This window comes from Epargyreus clarus, unplaced genomic scaffold (genome assembly GCF_041222505.1).
Source record: "Epargyreus clarus isolate Ecla_fem2 unplaced genomic scaffold, WU_Ecla_fem_2.2 ptg000031l, whole genome shotgun sequence".
NCBI lineage: Eukaryota > Metazoa > Arthropoda > Insecta > Lepidoptera > Hesperiidae > Epargyreus > Epargyreus clarus.
Window position 1 is genome coordinate 10,233,581 of NW_027332236.1, and position 18,272 is coordinate 10,251,852.

The 18,272-nt window shown below is 38.7% G+C and overlaps 1 protein-coding gene across 1 annotated transcript in view; it reads left to right on the forward strand.

Moving 5' to 3' along the window:
* The window catches only part of apolpp (retinoid- and fatty-acid binding glycoprotein apolipophorin), a 43,632-nt gene extending 25,360 nt beyond the window's left edge, over positions 1 to 18,272 (forward strand). Inside the window, exons 32-59 of the mRNA XM_073089974.1 lie at positions 89 to 346; positions 763 to 904; positions 1,470 to 1,614; positions 2,533 to 2,724; positions 3,075 to 3,313; positions 3,800 to 3,898; positions 4,068 to 4,121; positions 4,217 to 4,382; positions 4,819 to 5,000; positions 5,348 to 5,547; positions 5,925 to 6,054; positions 6,489 to 6,660; positions 7,083 to 7,201; positions 7,756 to 7,884; positions 8,910 to 9,053; positions 9,530 to 9,695; positions 10,165 to 10,370; positions 10,654 to 10,785; positions 11,057 to 11,161; positions 11,500 to 11,684; positions 12,699 to 12,930; positions 13,386 to 13,533; positions 13,811 to 13,951; positions 14,438 to 14,553; positions 14,953 to 15,064; positions 15,616 to 15,692; positions 16,734 to 16,928; positions 17,760 to 18,272. Of these exons, the coding sequence (XP_072946075.1) occupies positions 89 to 346; positions 763 to 904; positions 1,470 to 1,614; positions 2,533 to 2,724; positions 3,075 to 3,313; positions 3,800 to 3,898; positions 4,068 to 4,121; positions 4,217 to 4,382; positions 4,819 to 5,000; positions 5,348 to 5,547; positions 5,925 to 6,054; positions 6,489 to 6,660; positions 7,083 to 7,201; positions 7,756 to 7,884; positions 8,910 to 9,053; positions 9,530 to 9,695; positions 10,165 to 10,370; positions 10,654 to 10,785; positions 11,057 to 11,161; positions 11,500 to 11,684; positions 12,699 to 12,930; positions 13,386 to 13,533; positions 13,811 to 13,951; positions 14,438 to 14,553; positions 14,953 to 15,064; positions 15,616 to 15,692; positions 16,734 to 16,928; positions 17,760 to 17,777 (4,204 nt within the window). The 3' untranslated portion in view covers positions 17,778 to 18,272. The remainder of the gene's footprint in view (positions 1 to 88; positions 347 to 762; positions 905 to 1,469; positions 1,615 to 2,532; positions 2,725 to 3,074; positions 3,314 to 3,799; positions 3,899 to 4,067; positions 4,122 to 4,216; positions 4,383 to 4,818; positions 5,001 to 5,347; positions 5,548 to 5,924; positions 6,055 to 6,488; positions 6,661 to 7,082; positions 7,202 to 7,755; positions 7,885 to 8,909; positions 9,054 to 9,529; positions 9,696 to 10,164; positions 10,371 to 10,653; positions 10,786 to 11,056; positions 11,162 to 11,499; positions 11,685 to 12,698; positions 12,931 to 13,385; positions 13,534 to 13,810; positions 13,952 to 14,437; positions 14,554 to 14,952; positions 15,065 to 15,615; positions 15,693 to 16,733; positions 16,929 to 17,759) is intronic.

Sequence of the window (18,272 nt, forward strand, 5' to 3'; positions counted from 1 at the left end):
ATGTTTTGTCTTTGTTGTTGTAACCGTTGTTGTAAGAATCTAATTGTCATTCTTAACGTATTTAAAATTTAATGTTAATGCCTCTTAGGATCTACTTGAAAGGAACTTCGATGAGCTCGAACCAAGGCAAGCTGGAGATGAAGGTGGAGAACTTCCGCGACTTCAATATGGACGTGAACACTGAAGGCAGCATCCAGAAAGACAACGTAGCTTTCAAGTTCAACGGCAACTCCGAGAAACTTGGTCTAAAGAACTGTGCTGTGGACGTCTCCAGCAAGGACGCTGGTAGCGGCAAGAGGCTGGAGTTCCGTGCTGTTAACGACAATAAGAACGTTCTAAGTGGCAGGTTAGATCTAAAACTTTATTTAGAATATATTGCTACAGCGACATTCGGTGCGGTGTATCAGTTTCAGGGATATGACACATTTACCTAAATTCCTTTTCAATATTGTACGGAGACATCATAAAATTGATAAAAATTTAGTCCTCGTCGATCGATTCCGTGAACTAAAATATATTTATAATTTATTAATTAGCTTTTTATAATCGACATTTGAATCTGTATATTTACCGGTTGATTGCATTGATTAAATGCCAATGTATCTTAGGAGCTATGTATCTGTTATCGGCTACAGGCAAAATCCCTGGTCTATATGGAGGTGGTTACAAAGTGGGAAATGCTACTTCCATTTTACTATCTATCTATACAAGATCGACAATGCAAGATGTATAGCTGTTACATAAGTATTGCTTCGTCCATAGCACCTCATTCATCAGCAAGCAAGAGGGACCGAAGACTATCATCGAGGGTTCCGGCTCCGTGACCCTCAAGAATGACCAGAAACCAGCTAACTTCAAGTACATCCGTACCGTCCTCACTGAGGGCAATGAGCAGGGCGTGGAGGTAATATTTTTTAATTATTATTTTTTAGTTCATCCTCAGATTTGGCAAGACCAGCCTTGATAGACCATTTTTTCACTGGCAGTGATCATTCAATGTTAGGAAGCTGTTTCTACTCGTACCTTTTAAAAGCGTCTAAACGCTTTCTACACTCACAGCCCCACACTAGGATTCCCTGTGTCGTGGGTGCCATGGACACACAAATAGACAAATACATAAACACTCAGACCCAGAAACAGAAATCTAAAATCATCATTTAGACATCTGTCCGACAGGGAATTGAACCCGGGACCCTCAACGCGTCAGACCGGTATGGTGACCGCTCCGACATGCGGGTCGAGAGATGTCGGGTCGCGTCTAGAGTGGCTGTGTTTCATTGACTTTAGATAAGACCTTAATTATTTGGGGTTGACTACAGATGACTTACCATCAGATAGGCTACGGGAACTCTAGACTTAAAAACAGGCAGTAATTTTTTGGGGTGGACTATACATGACTTACTATCAGATGGCCTGCAAGCATTCTAGACTTAAAACCAGTGAGTAAAGGTACACTTTATTACCAACAGACGTTCGTGAACCTGGCTATTGGCGAGCGTAGCTACGTAGCGGAATCGCGCATCACCAACATGGAGTACAAGAACTCGTACGTGTACTGTGAGGAGAAGAAGCAGTGCGCTCACGTAGACATCCTCTCCAAGATCAACATGCAGAGTGAGTTCCTTGACTGCTCTTTGACTATAGCCTGATTCATAATTAGGTGTTCAATATGTAAACAAAGAAATGTCACTGTACATGAAAATTAACAAGAAACAAAAACTTTAACAAACTCAACAAAAAAAAAAACTAAACTAACGAAAACTTTACAATTATTCACAATTTAACAAACGCGCTATGAAAACGATAATACATTCGAGTTCGATTACAATCACGAAAATGAATAATATCAGCTACGAAACTTAAAAATGACGGCACAAGTAATGTTTTGGGTTCCAGTTGTGTTACCATTATATCATATTTAAATTTTCTACATAAACCTTGTTTTTTATTATTATTGGAACGTAATTGAGGTAATATAAATATTAGAAAATGTGAATTGATCTTAATTTATTATTTTATTATTGTTGTATTAATTTAATATCGTCAAAAATAAGAAATTACCATTTGAAACGTATTTTCTTGATAGGTCAATACCTTTGTTTACATTTTGGACACCTAATTATGAATCAGACTATAAAAGCTAATTAATTACCACCTACATCAACTTTTATCTATAACCTGTCTTCTGTCTGTCTTCTGTAACCTGACTTCAATCTGTAAAGTCTATTTTTTTGTAATATAGAAGAAGCAGACGAGCATGCAGTCCACCTTATGGTAAGTGGCTACTGCCGCTGATGGACATCTATAATCAATCCTACATAGGTTTAGATATTCCTACCTGAGGTCGGTCACAGATGCGCCACTACTCCTTAGGCCTAAGCTGGAACGCCTCGAAAAAGTATGTCTCCCTTACTCTGTCCTTTCAAACCAGAACACAGCAGCGCTTATGTTGTCGGAAAGAGAGAGTTGAAAAGGCAGTCAACTTAATGATATCAAGTGTTAGCTGAAAATTTAAATTTAAATTTCTTCTAGAACCCGGCGTTGTTCAGCATTTGGTGAACGTGGGCTTCGATCTCCGTAAACTAGGCTTCGCACCTGAGTTCGGTCTGGAGGTTGTCAACGAGTTCTCTGAGAAGAAGTTCCCCCAGTACGACCTGAACCTCCACATCAACAAAGAGGACAAGAAATACCATCTACACATGTACAGCCAGCCTGATTTTGGCAGTAAGTATTAAGCATCATCAGCTCTCATTAACATTTACTTAAGTAAGTTAAGGTCTTAAAGCATAGTCTACTATGCTTGAAAAATGTAGATTGGTAGACTTTACCCTCTTGTGAGAATTTTATTGATATGTTTCTTCATAAAGTTTTTCTTTCACGTTTATACCTCAAATATTCAGTACATGTGTTGGAATTTAATCATAAGACTCACAATAAAAAAATCGCAACACTATGCATTATTTTCATTGCTACCTAGTAATGTTGCATAATTGCTTAAAAACTGCTAAAAAAGAACAATGCTGTCAAATTAGAATCTTGAAGTACTATAAATAAAAAAACACTCCTCGTTGCAGAATTCCCAGCCGGTATCACGGTCACGTTGCCTCAGAGAGTGCTGGCGCTGGAGTCGATAGTCCAATACCCAACAGGCAAGAGTTTGCCATTCCCCATCCGCGGTGAAGTGTGCTTGTACCCCGACAAGAACAGGCCACAGCAGAAGACAGCCGCGAGGTTTAACATCGATGTCACTACCAGCGATGTCCAAGGATCAGCTATCGCTGAATTTGGCTTCAGTCATCCTAAACTGGGCAAGGTATATAAAAGTCAATTTTAATTGATGTCGATTGTTTCAGTGAATCTTATTTTTTTAAAGTCAGCAAGGTCACAATGAACGTAGAAATCGGTGATAAATCATATTTGCATTCCTGTAGTTTCTAGTTGTGGTATTGCAATTATTGACATTAGATTTATATTCTAAGCCCATCGTCAATTGAACTGTCTGTTCAATTGTCACTTCTTTTAGATATGATGGTAGTACAAATCTTCCAATGATATCGTCCGTACTGAGTATGATGGCCTCATCACCACACCCATATCTGTCTTACCCGATTTCTAGTCATTCAGGGATAGCCTTTTTGTTTCAAAGTGTTTAAGTGCAAGGTATTTAAATACGGTGATTCTAGTTAGCCATTCTATGCATCCATGATTAACTTCAGCTGATAGTGTAGGAGGATACCTTGGATCAAAGGTGTTAATGTACTCAATAAATTTTGTGCTTAATAACTTGGCGATATTTCAGGAAGCAACCGTGAAACTCCGCGGCAACGTGCAGAGGCCTGACGACAAGACACTAAAGATCGAAACATCCGCCACATTCTCTCATCCAACACTTGGAGGCGTGAGTTCTTAACTAATATTAGTTCATTTTAGTTAGTAAAATTGTACTTACTTTTGTTTAGTTTCAATTTATTTTGTTATTCTTCTTCTTAGTTTGTTTTCGATTTTCTTATTCAAATACTTCTTTTATTTATGTGGCCGTAACTAAATATTTAATTTCCTTTTTTCAGGATCGCGAACCGAAGTTCTACTTGGAAGTTAATCCAGTACACATTAAAATCTTGGTAAGTGTATTTTCATTTCACTACATAAAGTTATGAGTATTACAAATTCGATTTTCCCATTGCCATAGATTTTAATTAAATAAAATGTCTTTTAGCTGGACACACCAATTGTGAAGGTGATGGATATTGAAGGCAGCGCCATCTTGAAGGATAACTTACAACAGGGAGAAATTAACTTCAGCTTCTTGGAAGGCAAGCCTGTAACCTTGAAGGCGGTCGCTAAGGACTTCCAGTACTACGAGTTCACTACTGGATATAGTGGTAAGTTTGCCCTTGATTATAGTGACTATTTTTATAATATAAGAGTAGCAGACGAGCATGCAGTCCACCTGATGATAAATGGTTATTGACATCTGTAATCAAGCCAGATAGGATTAGATATGTCCTGATGTCGGCTACAGATGCGCCGCTACCCCTGAGGACTAAGCTGGAATGCCTCGGAAAAGTAACTTAAGTTAAATCGACATTTCACTCATCGATTATTATCACGCGTATCAATATTAACTCTAATTCTTATAAAACATTCATTTTAGTAGTAGAGTTAGTAGTACCTGAGTAGTATTGATAGATTTGAAGAAATGGATGCAGCTCCTCCGTCATACTACCAATTTATCAGAGAACAAAAACCTATTTCACATCGGATAGATTATCAGATTTGGTTAAATTTTATTAAAATTGTGAATCCATTTTCTTTTAGATGACAAGGAACGCAAGCTCTCTATCATTGGTCACATCGAGCCAGAGAAACGTCTAGATATATCCGCGGACATCATCCTCCCCGGACACAAGAAGAACATCATCCATGGCGCCCTCTACCTTAAGGACAATCTCGTCAAGAGCGACTACGGTGCCTCTAAGGAGAACTTCAATTACTTCGTGGTAAGTGTAATTTGTAATTGTAATAATTATTTGATGATTTTTTGATCTTATTTTAAGATGACGCAAACAGCTTCTACAGATTTTTAATCAGATTAATTTTCAAACATATTTGTCATTTCGTATGGTAAATGTGGTAAAATCAGACAATATCTATAATGTATTTATGCTTGCGTGGAGTGTATTGACTGCTATGTGATCAACGTAAGATATTATACACATAAGCCTTATAAATTCTAAAAATCAAGAGTGGAGTAATAAGAAAATGATGATTCAGTTGTCCATACCTGATAACCACAGACCCGTGTTTGTATTCAACTGTGCTGATAACAAAATTATATTTTTATCAGAGTGCCCTGAAGAACGACGTAACAACTCTGGAGACCAAGATCAAGGGATTGGCAGGCAAGGCCAGCGAGGAGTTTAAGAAGACCATGAAGAGGGTGGAACCAACCATCAAGCAGATGGAGCAAGCGTACGCTGACGACTTCAAGAAGTTAGTCAATGAAGTCTCCAACGACCAGGCCCTCAAGGAGATTTCGGAATCACTGTAAGTAATTATTGTAGTATTATGAAAAGTTAAATGCTTTTGATTTAATACAATTTCTAGCATAAACAATATGTCTGTGGCCGACCTTAGGTAGGAATCTAATCCTATCTGGGGTTGATTACAGATGTCGATGGGCGGCGATAGCCACTTCCCATCAGGTGGACTGCATACTCGTATATTATTAAAAAAAACGAAGTACTATTTATAAACTGGTTTAGAAAATTATTTTGGAAATAGCTGAACTTTATCTTTAGCAAGACGTCTTAGTTTAGACGTCGTGTATTAGTCTATGTTGTACTTATTCCAAGTCTGAATAAGTTAAATGTTTGGAATACATAACTTGCTAATGTATGAAAATTGTTACAAAATGTTTCTAGGAGCCATATAGTCCAGTTCCTAGCGAAGATGATTGACGACATCGTGACGGTGACCAAGCCAATCGTCGACAAGATCAACGCGGCCATCATGGATATCTGTCACAAGACCCAGGAGTTATATGAGAAACAGGTAAGATAAAGCTACAATAATAATTATATTAAGGATATCATCATAAAAGTAAACAAAATCTTTGTCACCCAAATTTTGGAAAAAAAAAAACATTTATTCGTATTTAAGCTGTTTTTTCAACTGGGTATAATATTATAATGAATAGCAAAGATACAAATTAAAATCAAACTATTATACTAATTAGGAATCAAATGACTTCCATAATAAAAAAAACCTGTATTATTTCACCATTTGATAATATTACTTAAAAAAATCGAATTGAGCTCATTTTTACATAAATTACCATACTAACCTTTAAAATATCTTGTCTTGTACATATGGCGGTGAACTTTCTTTCTCCATCTAGAGGATCTAGTGTTACTCTTGACCCTCTTGAGGTTTTACACTTCATGATTTCGTTGAATATTATGTCTATAATATCTATGATGTTTTAGGTGGAACCACAACTCAAAGAACTGTACACCAACGTATCAACAATGCTGAAGGAGTACTTGGACGGGCTCATCGATGCTGCCACCTACTACGTGGCTTTGGCTATCGACTTCTTCGAGAAACACAAGCCCGAATTACAAGAACTGGCCAATACTTTCACTGAAATCTTCAAGGGTAAGCGTCGTCAGATCTCCACAAAACTAATTTAAATATTGAAAAAGATAAGTGATGTTAAAGACATCTCTAGTAGAGGAATAGAAAATAGACAATGGGATGTAGATTTTGAGATCGCTGTACTCAATAGATTAAAAATCCCAACTATGATACTGAAAAAAGATATCAATTTAAATCTTGTCCTATAACCACTATAAACATTTTAAAATTCCTATTGAAAACTTCGTATGAAATTTAATAATAGGTACTTGTAGAAGTTATCTGGTCCACTTAACACTGCTGTTATGAGGCAGAAATAGGTGTAGCGGTGGTGATGCCGGAGTCGAACCACAGAGGGTTCAAAACACACATATACTATTACACTACTACATACATATGTATGTAGCTTTCTCCTTATGTTTGTTTTTATTTTTTGTATGTAGATCTGACGAGGATACTGGTGGCTCAGCTCAAGGAGTGGCGTGCGAAGGCAACAGCATTCTTTGCGGACCTCGGCGCTCAGATTAAGGAACTGCCCATCATTTCATTCATTAAGGAGAAGGTTAGTGTTGACATAAAACATACTGATAGGCAGTGTTGCCACATGCACTGTAATTACAGTAGATTTACCGTAATTTTACTTTATTTTACTGCCTTTACTGTATAATGTAATATTACAAATCTGACCTGGCACTATAGGATTAATACGCTTTTGATGTATGGGATCGAAAGAATGAGCTGTATTCATTATTCTAAATGTTAGAGGGACTCAAGTATTTTATACAAATAATTAAAATATTGTTGCTATTAAATGCTAATAGACAAAATATCTGGAGTGATTGAAATAATATAATGCAGATGGATATAAATTATAAAATGATGTTTGAGGAACCTTATTAAAGTGTTTAAGACTATTTGTCAAAAAGAATAAATTATTTTTTATTTCAATATTTTTCCAATGGGAGTATGAGATTGAGAATAAATTAAGTGAACAAGTCTTAATACGCAACCGAAACATAGTTCCAAATCACAAAGTTAAATCATAAATTCTTCACAAAATTACATTTGCAGATGTAAACATTAACTATAATATAATTTATGTATATTTTGCACCAGTACCAAGAGCTGTCGATCCCGCAACAACTCCTGAACATGCTGAAGGAGGTGCACAACGCCGTGCGCGGAGTGCTGCCTACAGAGGAAGTCAGGAACTTCGCGGATGCACTCTACAAATATACTGAAAAGGTATGATAATTGACTAATTAATGCTTTGTACACTCACAGCCCCATACCAGGATTCCCTGCATCATGGGTGCTTTGGATACACACAGAGACGAATACACAAACACCCAGACCCAGAACAGATATCTAAGTTCATCAGCCGGGGTTCGAACTCGAAACCCTTTGCGCGTCAGACTGGTACGAGTATGGTGATCACTCCATCACGTGGGTCGTTAGTATGAGTCACTACCATTAGATCATTATGGTTAGGAGACTGTAGAACGACTCTTTTCTAGAAGATAAGCGAAGAGATTTAGCTTGAAGTGGCAAACTGACTTGCCCAATTGATATTTAGTCTGCTGCTGTTAATGGTGCCATGCAGGCTGTAAAGAATATATACAAGCAATTCTATCATGGGCCAGTTTCATCATAGTACTTAAATCTAAGTAACTCAAATTCAAATTCAAATCTCATTTATTCAAAATTGATTCATATAGAATACTTTTTGAAAGTCAACAAACTACCAACATCTCGACAACATGATATGAGTAAACATGGTTTATCTATCAATTATAACGATGTAGACATACAGAGGCGTTCCTACTTAGTCCTCAGCGCTAGCAACGAATCTGTGACCACCTCTGGTAAGGATCTTAACTTATTTAAGGTTAATTACAGATTCTAATGGCAATAACCATTTACCAAGGTGAAGTTGAAGGTGGTGGAAACCTTTGTGTGTTAGACTCCGGCGGCACCACCGCCACATCGATTTCTGCCTTATTACAGCAGTGTTAAGCGCTGCTGTGTTCTGGTTTGAAGGGTAAGGGAGACATACTTTTCTGAGGAGTCCCTGCTTAGTCCTCAGGAGTAGCGGCGTATCTGTGGCCGACCTCAGGTAGGAACATCTAATCCTATCTGGGGTTGATTACAGATGTCCATGGGCAGTAGCCACTTACCATCAGGCTGCATGCTCGTCTGCTACTTCCATATTATAAAAAAATCGTTACCTCTTTAAAAAATAGAAATGTTTCATGAATCTTTTCCCACAGAAAATCAACCAAGAGAAGATGGACGAGGCGGCGGAACTTCGCAATGTGTACGAGAAGCTGGTCGCCGCTGTCAGCTCGATCGTGAAGTTTGTTCGCACGCAACTCAACGAGCTCGGAGTACCGAACGTACCTATGATCAACAGCGTGAGTATTGACTTATTGGACGTAACAATGACATATTCCGAGGAATAGGATTTCCAAGAACTATGAGAATCTTTTAAATCGATGCCTATGATCAACAGCGTGATTATTGACTTATTGGATACAAGGAAATATTGTCAGGGTCAGGACTCCCAACTATGAGAATCTTTTAAATCGATGCCTATGATCAACAGCGTGATTATTGACTTATTGGATACAAGGAAATATTGTCAGGGGGATTCCCGAGGATCGGAGAAGTTAAATCGAAAAAAACGTGAGGAAACCTGTTTAACTGGGAAATTTAAAAAAGAGGAGGAATAGTTTTTTAATTTTTATATTTTAGGTTGTGAAAAAAAGATTGCTCGCAATATTTAAATGAATTACTTACGGACTAAAAAATTCTGTATCGATTACGTTGTAAGTCGACATGCTTTTTTATTATTTAATTAATTAAAAAATGTTATCTATGTTTTCCACAGCTGCCATTCATTGGCCCAACATCGATTTCATCTCCAAGCTTCGGAGGATCGGCGTCCTTCAGTTTGATCAACCAGTTCATCCGTGGTGACATCCCCAGCCCTCTGGACTTGATTAAGGCTTACAGACCTCGCTCTCTCAACCCATTGGACGAGATACCCGCTAGATGTACGTATAATTTCACTGTGTTCAACGTCTTTAATTGTGAAGTAGGTACAGTTATCGGCAAACTGCTAATCCGCTCTGAAGTTGTTCCGAGTAGGTGTAGCCATAGAATTTGCTATGGCGACGCCATTCATTTCTATATTCAGCGCGGACTAGTAGTTTTCGCGGACTATACATAATCCACAATACTTTTAAATGTTTCATCATTACTTATGATTTGTTCTATCGTGATTATCATTATTTTGTGATCAATATATTACAGTTTAGCATTGTCTTTATGCATTATTCTACTTTCATCATTTAATCAGTCCACACTCGATGGATATTTCGATACTAGATCCAATGAATTTCATTAAGTTTTGTGCTTTTTTTATATAATTTCGAGTATGAAGAATTCCATGACTGAAATTTGCAAATCTAATCATGCATCATGTTTGATTGCTTCAATATGATTTCATATCTTTGACCACAGTGCGAGCGGTAGTGATCAACGGTCAGCATATATTCACGTTCGATGGCCGCCACCTGACGTTCCCGGGCAACTGCCGCTACGTGCTCGTCCACGACCACGTTGACAGGAACTTCACGCTCATCTCGCAGATGCAGAACGGACAACCCAAGTCACTCATCCTGGAGGACAAGAGCGGCACCACCATCGAATTGAAGGAGAACGGACAAGTAAGATTTCTGGACTATATAATAGTGTAGTCGTAAGAGACAATCTAAGACTTCAAAGTAATTAAGTATAATAAAATGTAAAGATGGATGAGACACGTCAATCACAAGACTTTATATTTAGACTTTATATCTTTCTACACTACAAAAGTTGACTCGATATTTAATCACCTTTTTTGTATTTATGACATTGACTAGGAATCCTGGATTCCTTTTTGAAGACTATCAAATTTGAAGGCTCCCATGATCTGCTAGAAACTTTAAATCAATCATATTTTGTTTGCAGGTGGCATTAAATGGAGCAAACCACGGTTTCCCAGTCATTGAAGACGATGTATTTGCGTTCAAACAACCCAATGGGCGCATTGGACTTGGCTCTAAGTACGGTCTTATGGTCTTCTGTACCAGCAAACTCGAGGTTAGTATTGAAATCTTTAGTTTTAAGATTATTATCTTGAAGCTTTAAATATTTTAATTGTTTACCTGGCTGATGTTATATCTGTGGTAATATAAAATACTGTTAAACAAGAATTACCATAATAAAGAATGTACTCTTTAAATTTGAAGAGTTCCATAAAATTGGAGACGGAATTCTTTACGAAATACAAACAATTTTTAATCAATTGATGATCCTCGTTACTCGTCGTTGGCATGTAAATTATTTCTAAAAATATGTTAATGTTGAACAGGTGTGTTACATTGACGTCAACGGCTTCTATCTTGGCAAAATACGCGGCCTTCTGGGAGACGGGAACAACGAGCCTTTCGACGACTTCAAGCTACCTAATGGAAAGGTGAGATTTTGCAGTGATACGAAACTAATCTTCTATTAACTTTGTATTTTAAAATAAAATCCTACTAATATTATAAAGGTGAAAGTTTCTGAGGATGGATGTATTGATGTTTATAGCTTCTTGTAAATAATATTTCTCATCCCACTCACTACAGTTGTCTCGTTTAAAAGAAAACAATGCCAACTTTTAATGTGGCGTAACTTTTAATGGAGTAGCGTGTGACACAGTTATTATGTGGCAATAGGTGGAAAGGGCACCATCAAACCCTGAAGCCTTAAACGTGGTAGAATCCTTTGTTTGTGATCAGAAACATTTCGTTAATTTTTTTCCATTTCCAGATCTCAACATCGGAGAGCGAGTTCGGCAACGCGTACCGCATGGCCGGCAGCTGCCCGCAGGTGAAGACGCCCGAGCATTCGCACCACCAGCACCACATGGCGATGCCGCCGGCTTGCGAGGCGGTCTTTGGAGGACAGTCTCCGCTCCGGCCTCTCTCACTCGTGTTGGACGTCGCGCCTTTCAGGTGACATATTTATAATGCAAGTAGTACTACTTGGTATAGATAGTATAGGTACCTATACCAAACAGATGTCCTTCGAAACTTAAAAAATCCATTTGGTACCAGACAAGCATGCGTCCTAACGATAAAGCAGACGGGCTACCTGATAGAAAGTAGTTAACGTCGCTTATGGACATTTGCAACCAGAGGTGTCGCCAATGCATCGCTGGCTTTGAAGGAGAGCTCTTACTTAAGTTCATTTTTATAATATAGAAGTAGAAGATAAGCATGCAATCCATATGGCAAGCTACTGCCGCCCATGGCTATCTGTAATCAACCCCAGAAGGGATTAGATTCGTAAGTGAACGCCTCAGAAATGTATGTCTCCCTTACCAAACTCTTTAAACCATAACACAGCACCGTTTACACTGCTGTTATGAGGTAGAAATAGGTGTGGTAAGTTTCGAAGGATAAATTGGTCGTCTCGTCTGATATTGCAAATGTCCATAGGCGACGTTGTCTACCTTCCATCAGGTAGCACATCTTTTTTTTTATTGTTTAACCTAACGATTAGACGGACGTACTACCTGATGGAAAGTAGTCAACGCCGCCTATGGACATTCGTAACACCAGAGGAGTCGCCAATGCATCGCCGGCTTTGTATGAGAGCTCTTTTTGCACCTTTTTTCTGTTTCACCGTTAGGCTCAAGTATAAACAATCCGTTGGTTAGTAGATCGATCGATAGCGTGCATTCACGGGGTATCGGTCGATAAATAACCGTGATATATCCTTCGAAACTTAATAATCCGTTGGTTACCAGACAAGCGTGCATCCACGCGGTCCTTCCAAACTCATAATATCCCTTGGTTACCAGACAAGCGTATATCCACGCGGTCCTTCCAAACTTATAATATCCCTTGGTCACCAGACAAGCGTGCATCCACGCGGTCCTTCAAAACTAATAACATACGTTCGTCACCAGACTAGCGTACATCCACGCGGTCCTTCGAGACTTATAATATTTCGTTCGTCACCAGGCAAGCGTGTATCCACGCTGTGTCCGGCGAGGACGAAGCGGCGTACCGCGCGGCGTGCGACCTGGCGCGCGGCTACGCGGCGCTGGCGGTGAGCGGGCTGCTGCCGGCCGCGCTGCCGGCGCGCTGCGTGCGCTGCACCGACGCGGACTCGCCGAAGGAGGTCGGCGATGTGTATGAACTGAAGCTGCCGAATAAACAAGCGGATATCGTCGTCACTGTTGAAATTACTCAGGTATTCGTTGTTTGTTGTTGTTGTTTTTATACTACGCTTTTATTAGCTTCACTTGTATGTTTGTCTGTATATATGTATGTATGTATGTATGTATACGTAAGGGAATCTTTGAACTTAACTTTTACCCACTTTGAACGATCAGTTTAATTCAAAATTTTGAAAAACTATGAAGAACCGATGACATTATACGATTTTATAATTTTATTCCATTGTCCTTCGTGATGAGGATCCCGGGTTCGAGCCCCGGCTAGACGGATATCTAAATGATGAATTGTGGTTTCTGTTTCTGATCTGTGTGGGTGTTTGTGTATTTATCTCTGTATGTGTTCATAGCACCCACGATATAGGGAATCCTAGCGTGGAGCTGTGAGTGTATAAGGCTTTTGTTTTTTATTATCGATTATACGTGTAATATCTAGTATGTTTATTTAATCCATAATATCGTTTTCGAACAGAACAACGAGAAGTATTACAAGGAGGTGGTAGTCCCACTTGTGGGCACGCTCGTGGACACTCTCAAGAGCAAGAAAATTAACGACATCAAGATATACCTCGTCGGCATCACCTCGAAATTCCCGTACCCCATCATCTATGACACTGATTGTAAGTTCATTTATAATATAATAGGCTGGCAACTAAGTTTCCGCCGTTTAAAAGTTTATCTTTAGGTATAAATTAACAGGTGCTAATATATTCCCCCTCAAATTTTCCACATCTCTCTGGTAGGAATCTATCGGTTTCGATTCTAAAAAGTCGCACAATACGACATACATTTTTCCATTTCTTACACATTTTCATAAATTTTCATAAAAGCTTGGAAAATAGTAGAATGTTGATTATTTTTTGTATTTGGTATAGGAAGATGACGTTTTTGTTTCAGTGAAACTTAAACACCCGAAAGTTAAATTCGACGACAAGAGCCGTTACGACTTGTTCGAGCCCATCAAGGTACACCAGGAAACTATCGACAAGTACGAAGAAATTGTGGTGGACGTCATCAACTACTTCAAAGTTAAACTTGGTAAGAATATTTACCTATATGAAGGTGAACCCTTTGTGGTTCGACTCCGGTGGCACCACCGCCACAACTATTTCCGCCTAATGACAGCAGTGTTAAGCGCTGCTGTGGTCTGGTTTGAAGGGTGTGGTAAGGGAGACATACTTTTCCGAGGCGTTCCAGCTTAACCCAAAGCTGCGCATCTGTAGCCGGCGTAGGATTAGGAGGTCGGATTAGTCCGATCTCAGATTGATTACAGATGTCCATGAGCAGTGTCCATAGGAGGTTTAAGTTGCTTTACAAAATACACTTATGCATTGACGAGAAAAAAAAATTCGTGACGACATCTATAATACAACTAACTACAATTCTTACAACACAAAAAGACAAAAGAAGGAAACACAAATTCCTCCTTTGAATATTAGATGTTTCTCCACTAAAGTTTCCAATGTGTCTTCCAGAGTACGGTATCAGCACTAGACTTCATGTTAAAATGACCAATTCTTACAGGCTTATACAACGTGATGCTGACATACCAGAGCGTGTGGGAGCTGCCGCTGCGGCCCGGCGCCGTCAAGCACTTCGTCGCATCCGTTGGCGAATCGTGCGAGAGCCAGTTCTTCCCTGTAAGTCCACAAGCTTCAACTCTGCTAGCACCACCGCCAGATCTATTTCAGCCTCATAACATCAGTGTTAAGCACTGCTGTGTTCTGGTTCGAAGAGCGTGGTAGGGGAGACATACTTTTCCGAGGCGTTCCAGCTTAGTCCTCTGGGGTAACGGTGCAGCTGTGGCCTACCTTATGTAGGAACATCTAAACCTATTTGAGGTTGATCACAGATGTCCATGGGCGACAGTAGCCACTTGTCATCAGGTGCACTGCATGCTCGTCTACTACTCCTATAATATAAAAAAAATTCTCTTAGCAGAAATACGCTTCAGATTGACAGATCCATCGCGAAATATCAGATCAATAATAAGGGAAGATCATAAAATAAATGTATGATCAATGCTCATTAAATTCCAGATGGAAGCTATCAGTGCGGTGCTTTATGAAGACATCATGGAGAACAATGCCATCACACACACTCTTGTAACCGGCCTGGACGGTCTTACCATGGGAGGCAAACCAGTTGCCGGTAAGTTCATCACATTATATGAATATAGTAAATGAATTAGAGGTGGTAGAATCTCTGTGGTTCGACTTCGGCAGTACCACGGCAATATCTGCCTAATAACAGCAGTGTTAAGCGCTGCTGTGTTCTGGTTCGAAGGGTGTGGTAAGGGAGACATACTTTTCCAGCATTGTTGGAAGGCATTCCAGTTTATTCTTCAGCGGAGCATCTGTCGCCGACCTCAAGTAGGAATCTTATCTTATCTGGGGTTGATTACAGATGTTGTTGGGCGGCAGTAATCACCATACTACTCGTATATGATTAAAAAAGAAGCCAATTTAACAATTCTGAGGAAAAACCTAAATAAGAGTGAATCCTAAATAACTTGGATATTTCCTGGGTAAAAATATTGATTTATTTCTACCAAATCTGCGAAGTAGAAGTCAAGCAAAGGCATAAGATTTCGAACCTAATCCAAGATTAGAATCCACTTATATCACTAACTGTTGTTTTTTCTAACAAAGATACTTTTTGAGCTGTTAAAGGTTGGTTTTTTAATTGTAAATTATTTTCAGGTGCACACAAGACCTTAGCTGCTAAGCATGGCGCCATTGGCATTCCCCACGACGCTTGTGTAGAAATGACATATAAGGTAAATTGTTTTGTAATTTAAGTAATTGTTATTTTTAGAGAGAATAGTATTTTATCTGCGCTGGTAACCGCCACGTCTGTATTGGTTTTATAAGAACGATGTATTACTTTGATAATATATGATGATATCATTGTCAAATGTTATCAATGTATCATTAATTCTTGTATTTAAACGGAAAAAGAAGAAAAGGTATTGGGTTAAAATATGGACAGCGAGAAGATATTGTGTGGGAGCATCTAACACGTTTTTCCTTCAATTACAATTCCATAACAACTAAACTCGAATGAGAAATCTCGCACTGAAAACGATTCAAACTGATTTGTACGATACTCGTATGAACTTCAAACATAGGCAATTATCGCCTGGCGATAAGTCATGTGTAAGTTTTGTATGACTTAATCGTAGGCGAGATTTTAGGTCTCGCCTGTGTGTGAACATTATAAGTAAACATAAGCTAATGCAACAATAATTTAAAATTTTCAGTATGTTCCGTTAATAGTACAGTTTACATTTTCGTATCTAGCTATGAGAGTTATAATAATAATCTTATATATAAAATTCTTGTGTCACAATATTAGTAACCGTACTCCTCCGAAACGTCTTAACCGATTTTCACCAAATTTTATATGCATATTCAGTAGGTCTGAGAATCGGCTACTATCTATTTTTCATACCTAAGTGATAAGGGTTGTTCACCATTAACATTTTTATTTATATGGCAACACAACGTTCGCCAGGTCAGCTAGTAAGATATAATGGTATGTTATAATAGAGAAATATATATAACTTAAAGGTGACTGACTTACATAGTGATCTATCAACGCACATCCCAAACCACTAGACGGATCGGACTGAAATTTGGCATGCAAGTAGATGTTATGACGTAGGCATCCGCTACGAAACGATTTTGATCAATTCTACCCCCAAGGGGATAAAATAGGGGATGAAAGTTTGTATAAATCTTCTTAGTTAATAATATTACTTCGTAACGCGAGCGAAGCCGCGGGCAAAAGCTCATAGAGATATAATGTTTGTGTTCAGACGGACGGCTACCTGATCTCGGGCCCGGCGTTCTGCGCTCTGAGCCCGGAGCAGCAGAAGCAGCAGCTGCAGCAGGCCGCCGCCACCATCAGCAGCGGCATGCTGCGCGAGAACCTCGTGCAGCAGTGCATCTGCATGTACGTGGACCCCTTCAGGGTGCGCTCCGAGTGCGCCAACAAGGAGAGGAAGATTGCTGTAAGTACACATCACTTTCCCAATAGGGTTCTATATTTTTATCCAAATTACATAGCAACGTAAGGGCATACTAACGCAGCTAAGTTCGCGCCAAATTACTAGTCCGCTCTGAATATAGAAACTAGTCGCGTCGCAATAGCAAATTGTAGACATCAGCGGGAGGGAGACAGCGCGGGACCCCCCAAACACCCTATTTCAATTTACCTCTAAGGGTAGCAACAAATCTGTGGCTGACTTCACGTAAAACAGTCTTCTCTGGGGTTGATTAAATAATCAATATCAATAGATGTACATTGTACAGTCTGCTCCAAAAGTAGATGAACAGATTAAGGTTTAAAAAATACCTGTACACTCAAGCGCTCATGAGTAGCTAACACAACCAATACTATACTTCGATAAATGGCGTGGAGTTTCAAAAGTAGATTAACACACTGTAATAGCAGGTTCACTTGCTTTTGACACTGTTCACAGTGACATACTCGTATTATATTAGTGACGTAAGCCATTTTGTACATACGATGTTCAGCTACTTTTGATGCATTATCTAATTTTGACGCTTTACGATGTTCATCTAAATATGACGCTAGGGTTGTTTAGCTACTTATGAACGTTTGAATGTATTGTTATTTTTGGAACTTTTATCTGTTCATCTACTAATGAAGTTGACTGTACATATGTTCATTTATTGTAAGATATAATTCATTCTCGTGTGCTGCATCCATTTCATAAAAAGCTCGACTGCTGATTCGAGGTTTCTTCGGTTGAAAGTGGCCTTTGCCCAGCAGTGTGAGTCATGATGACGATGATTAACGGTGTATGTGATTTTTTCAGGGTCGCAGACGGAAGTAAAGAGGAACAGACTGAGCACCGATCTGTGATCCGGCGAGCCACGTACCAATTACTCTTAGTTTTTATATAAACGGACTCTGACGGAATAAATAACAAAATCAATAACAATAAATATTTAAGAATCAATTCCCGGTTGAGAATCCTTTCTTATCAAGATTATCTGTCAATCACTTCACTTTTAAGAATCTCACATTTAAGAATAAATTCACTCCCAAGAATCAAGACCTAAAATGTTATTGTTTACATAAATTCATTATATTCTTGTATTAATTTCGTATGGTTACAAGATTGTTTTTAATCGATTGTTATTATTTATTGGTTGTTTCTAAATTTAAGTTTTTAATAGTGCCATCTTAACGTTATGAGTCCGTAGTTAAACATGTAGACGTTCTGTTTTTATGAATAGTTGCTATTTATACCAAAATGCCGACTTCATCCATAGGTATTATTGAAATAATCAAACTCATGATTAGAGTAATAAAAATATGTTATTTA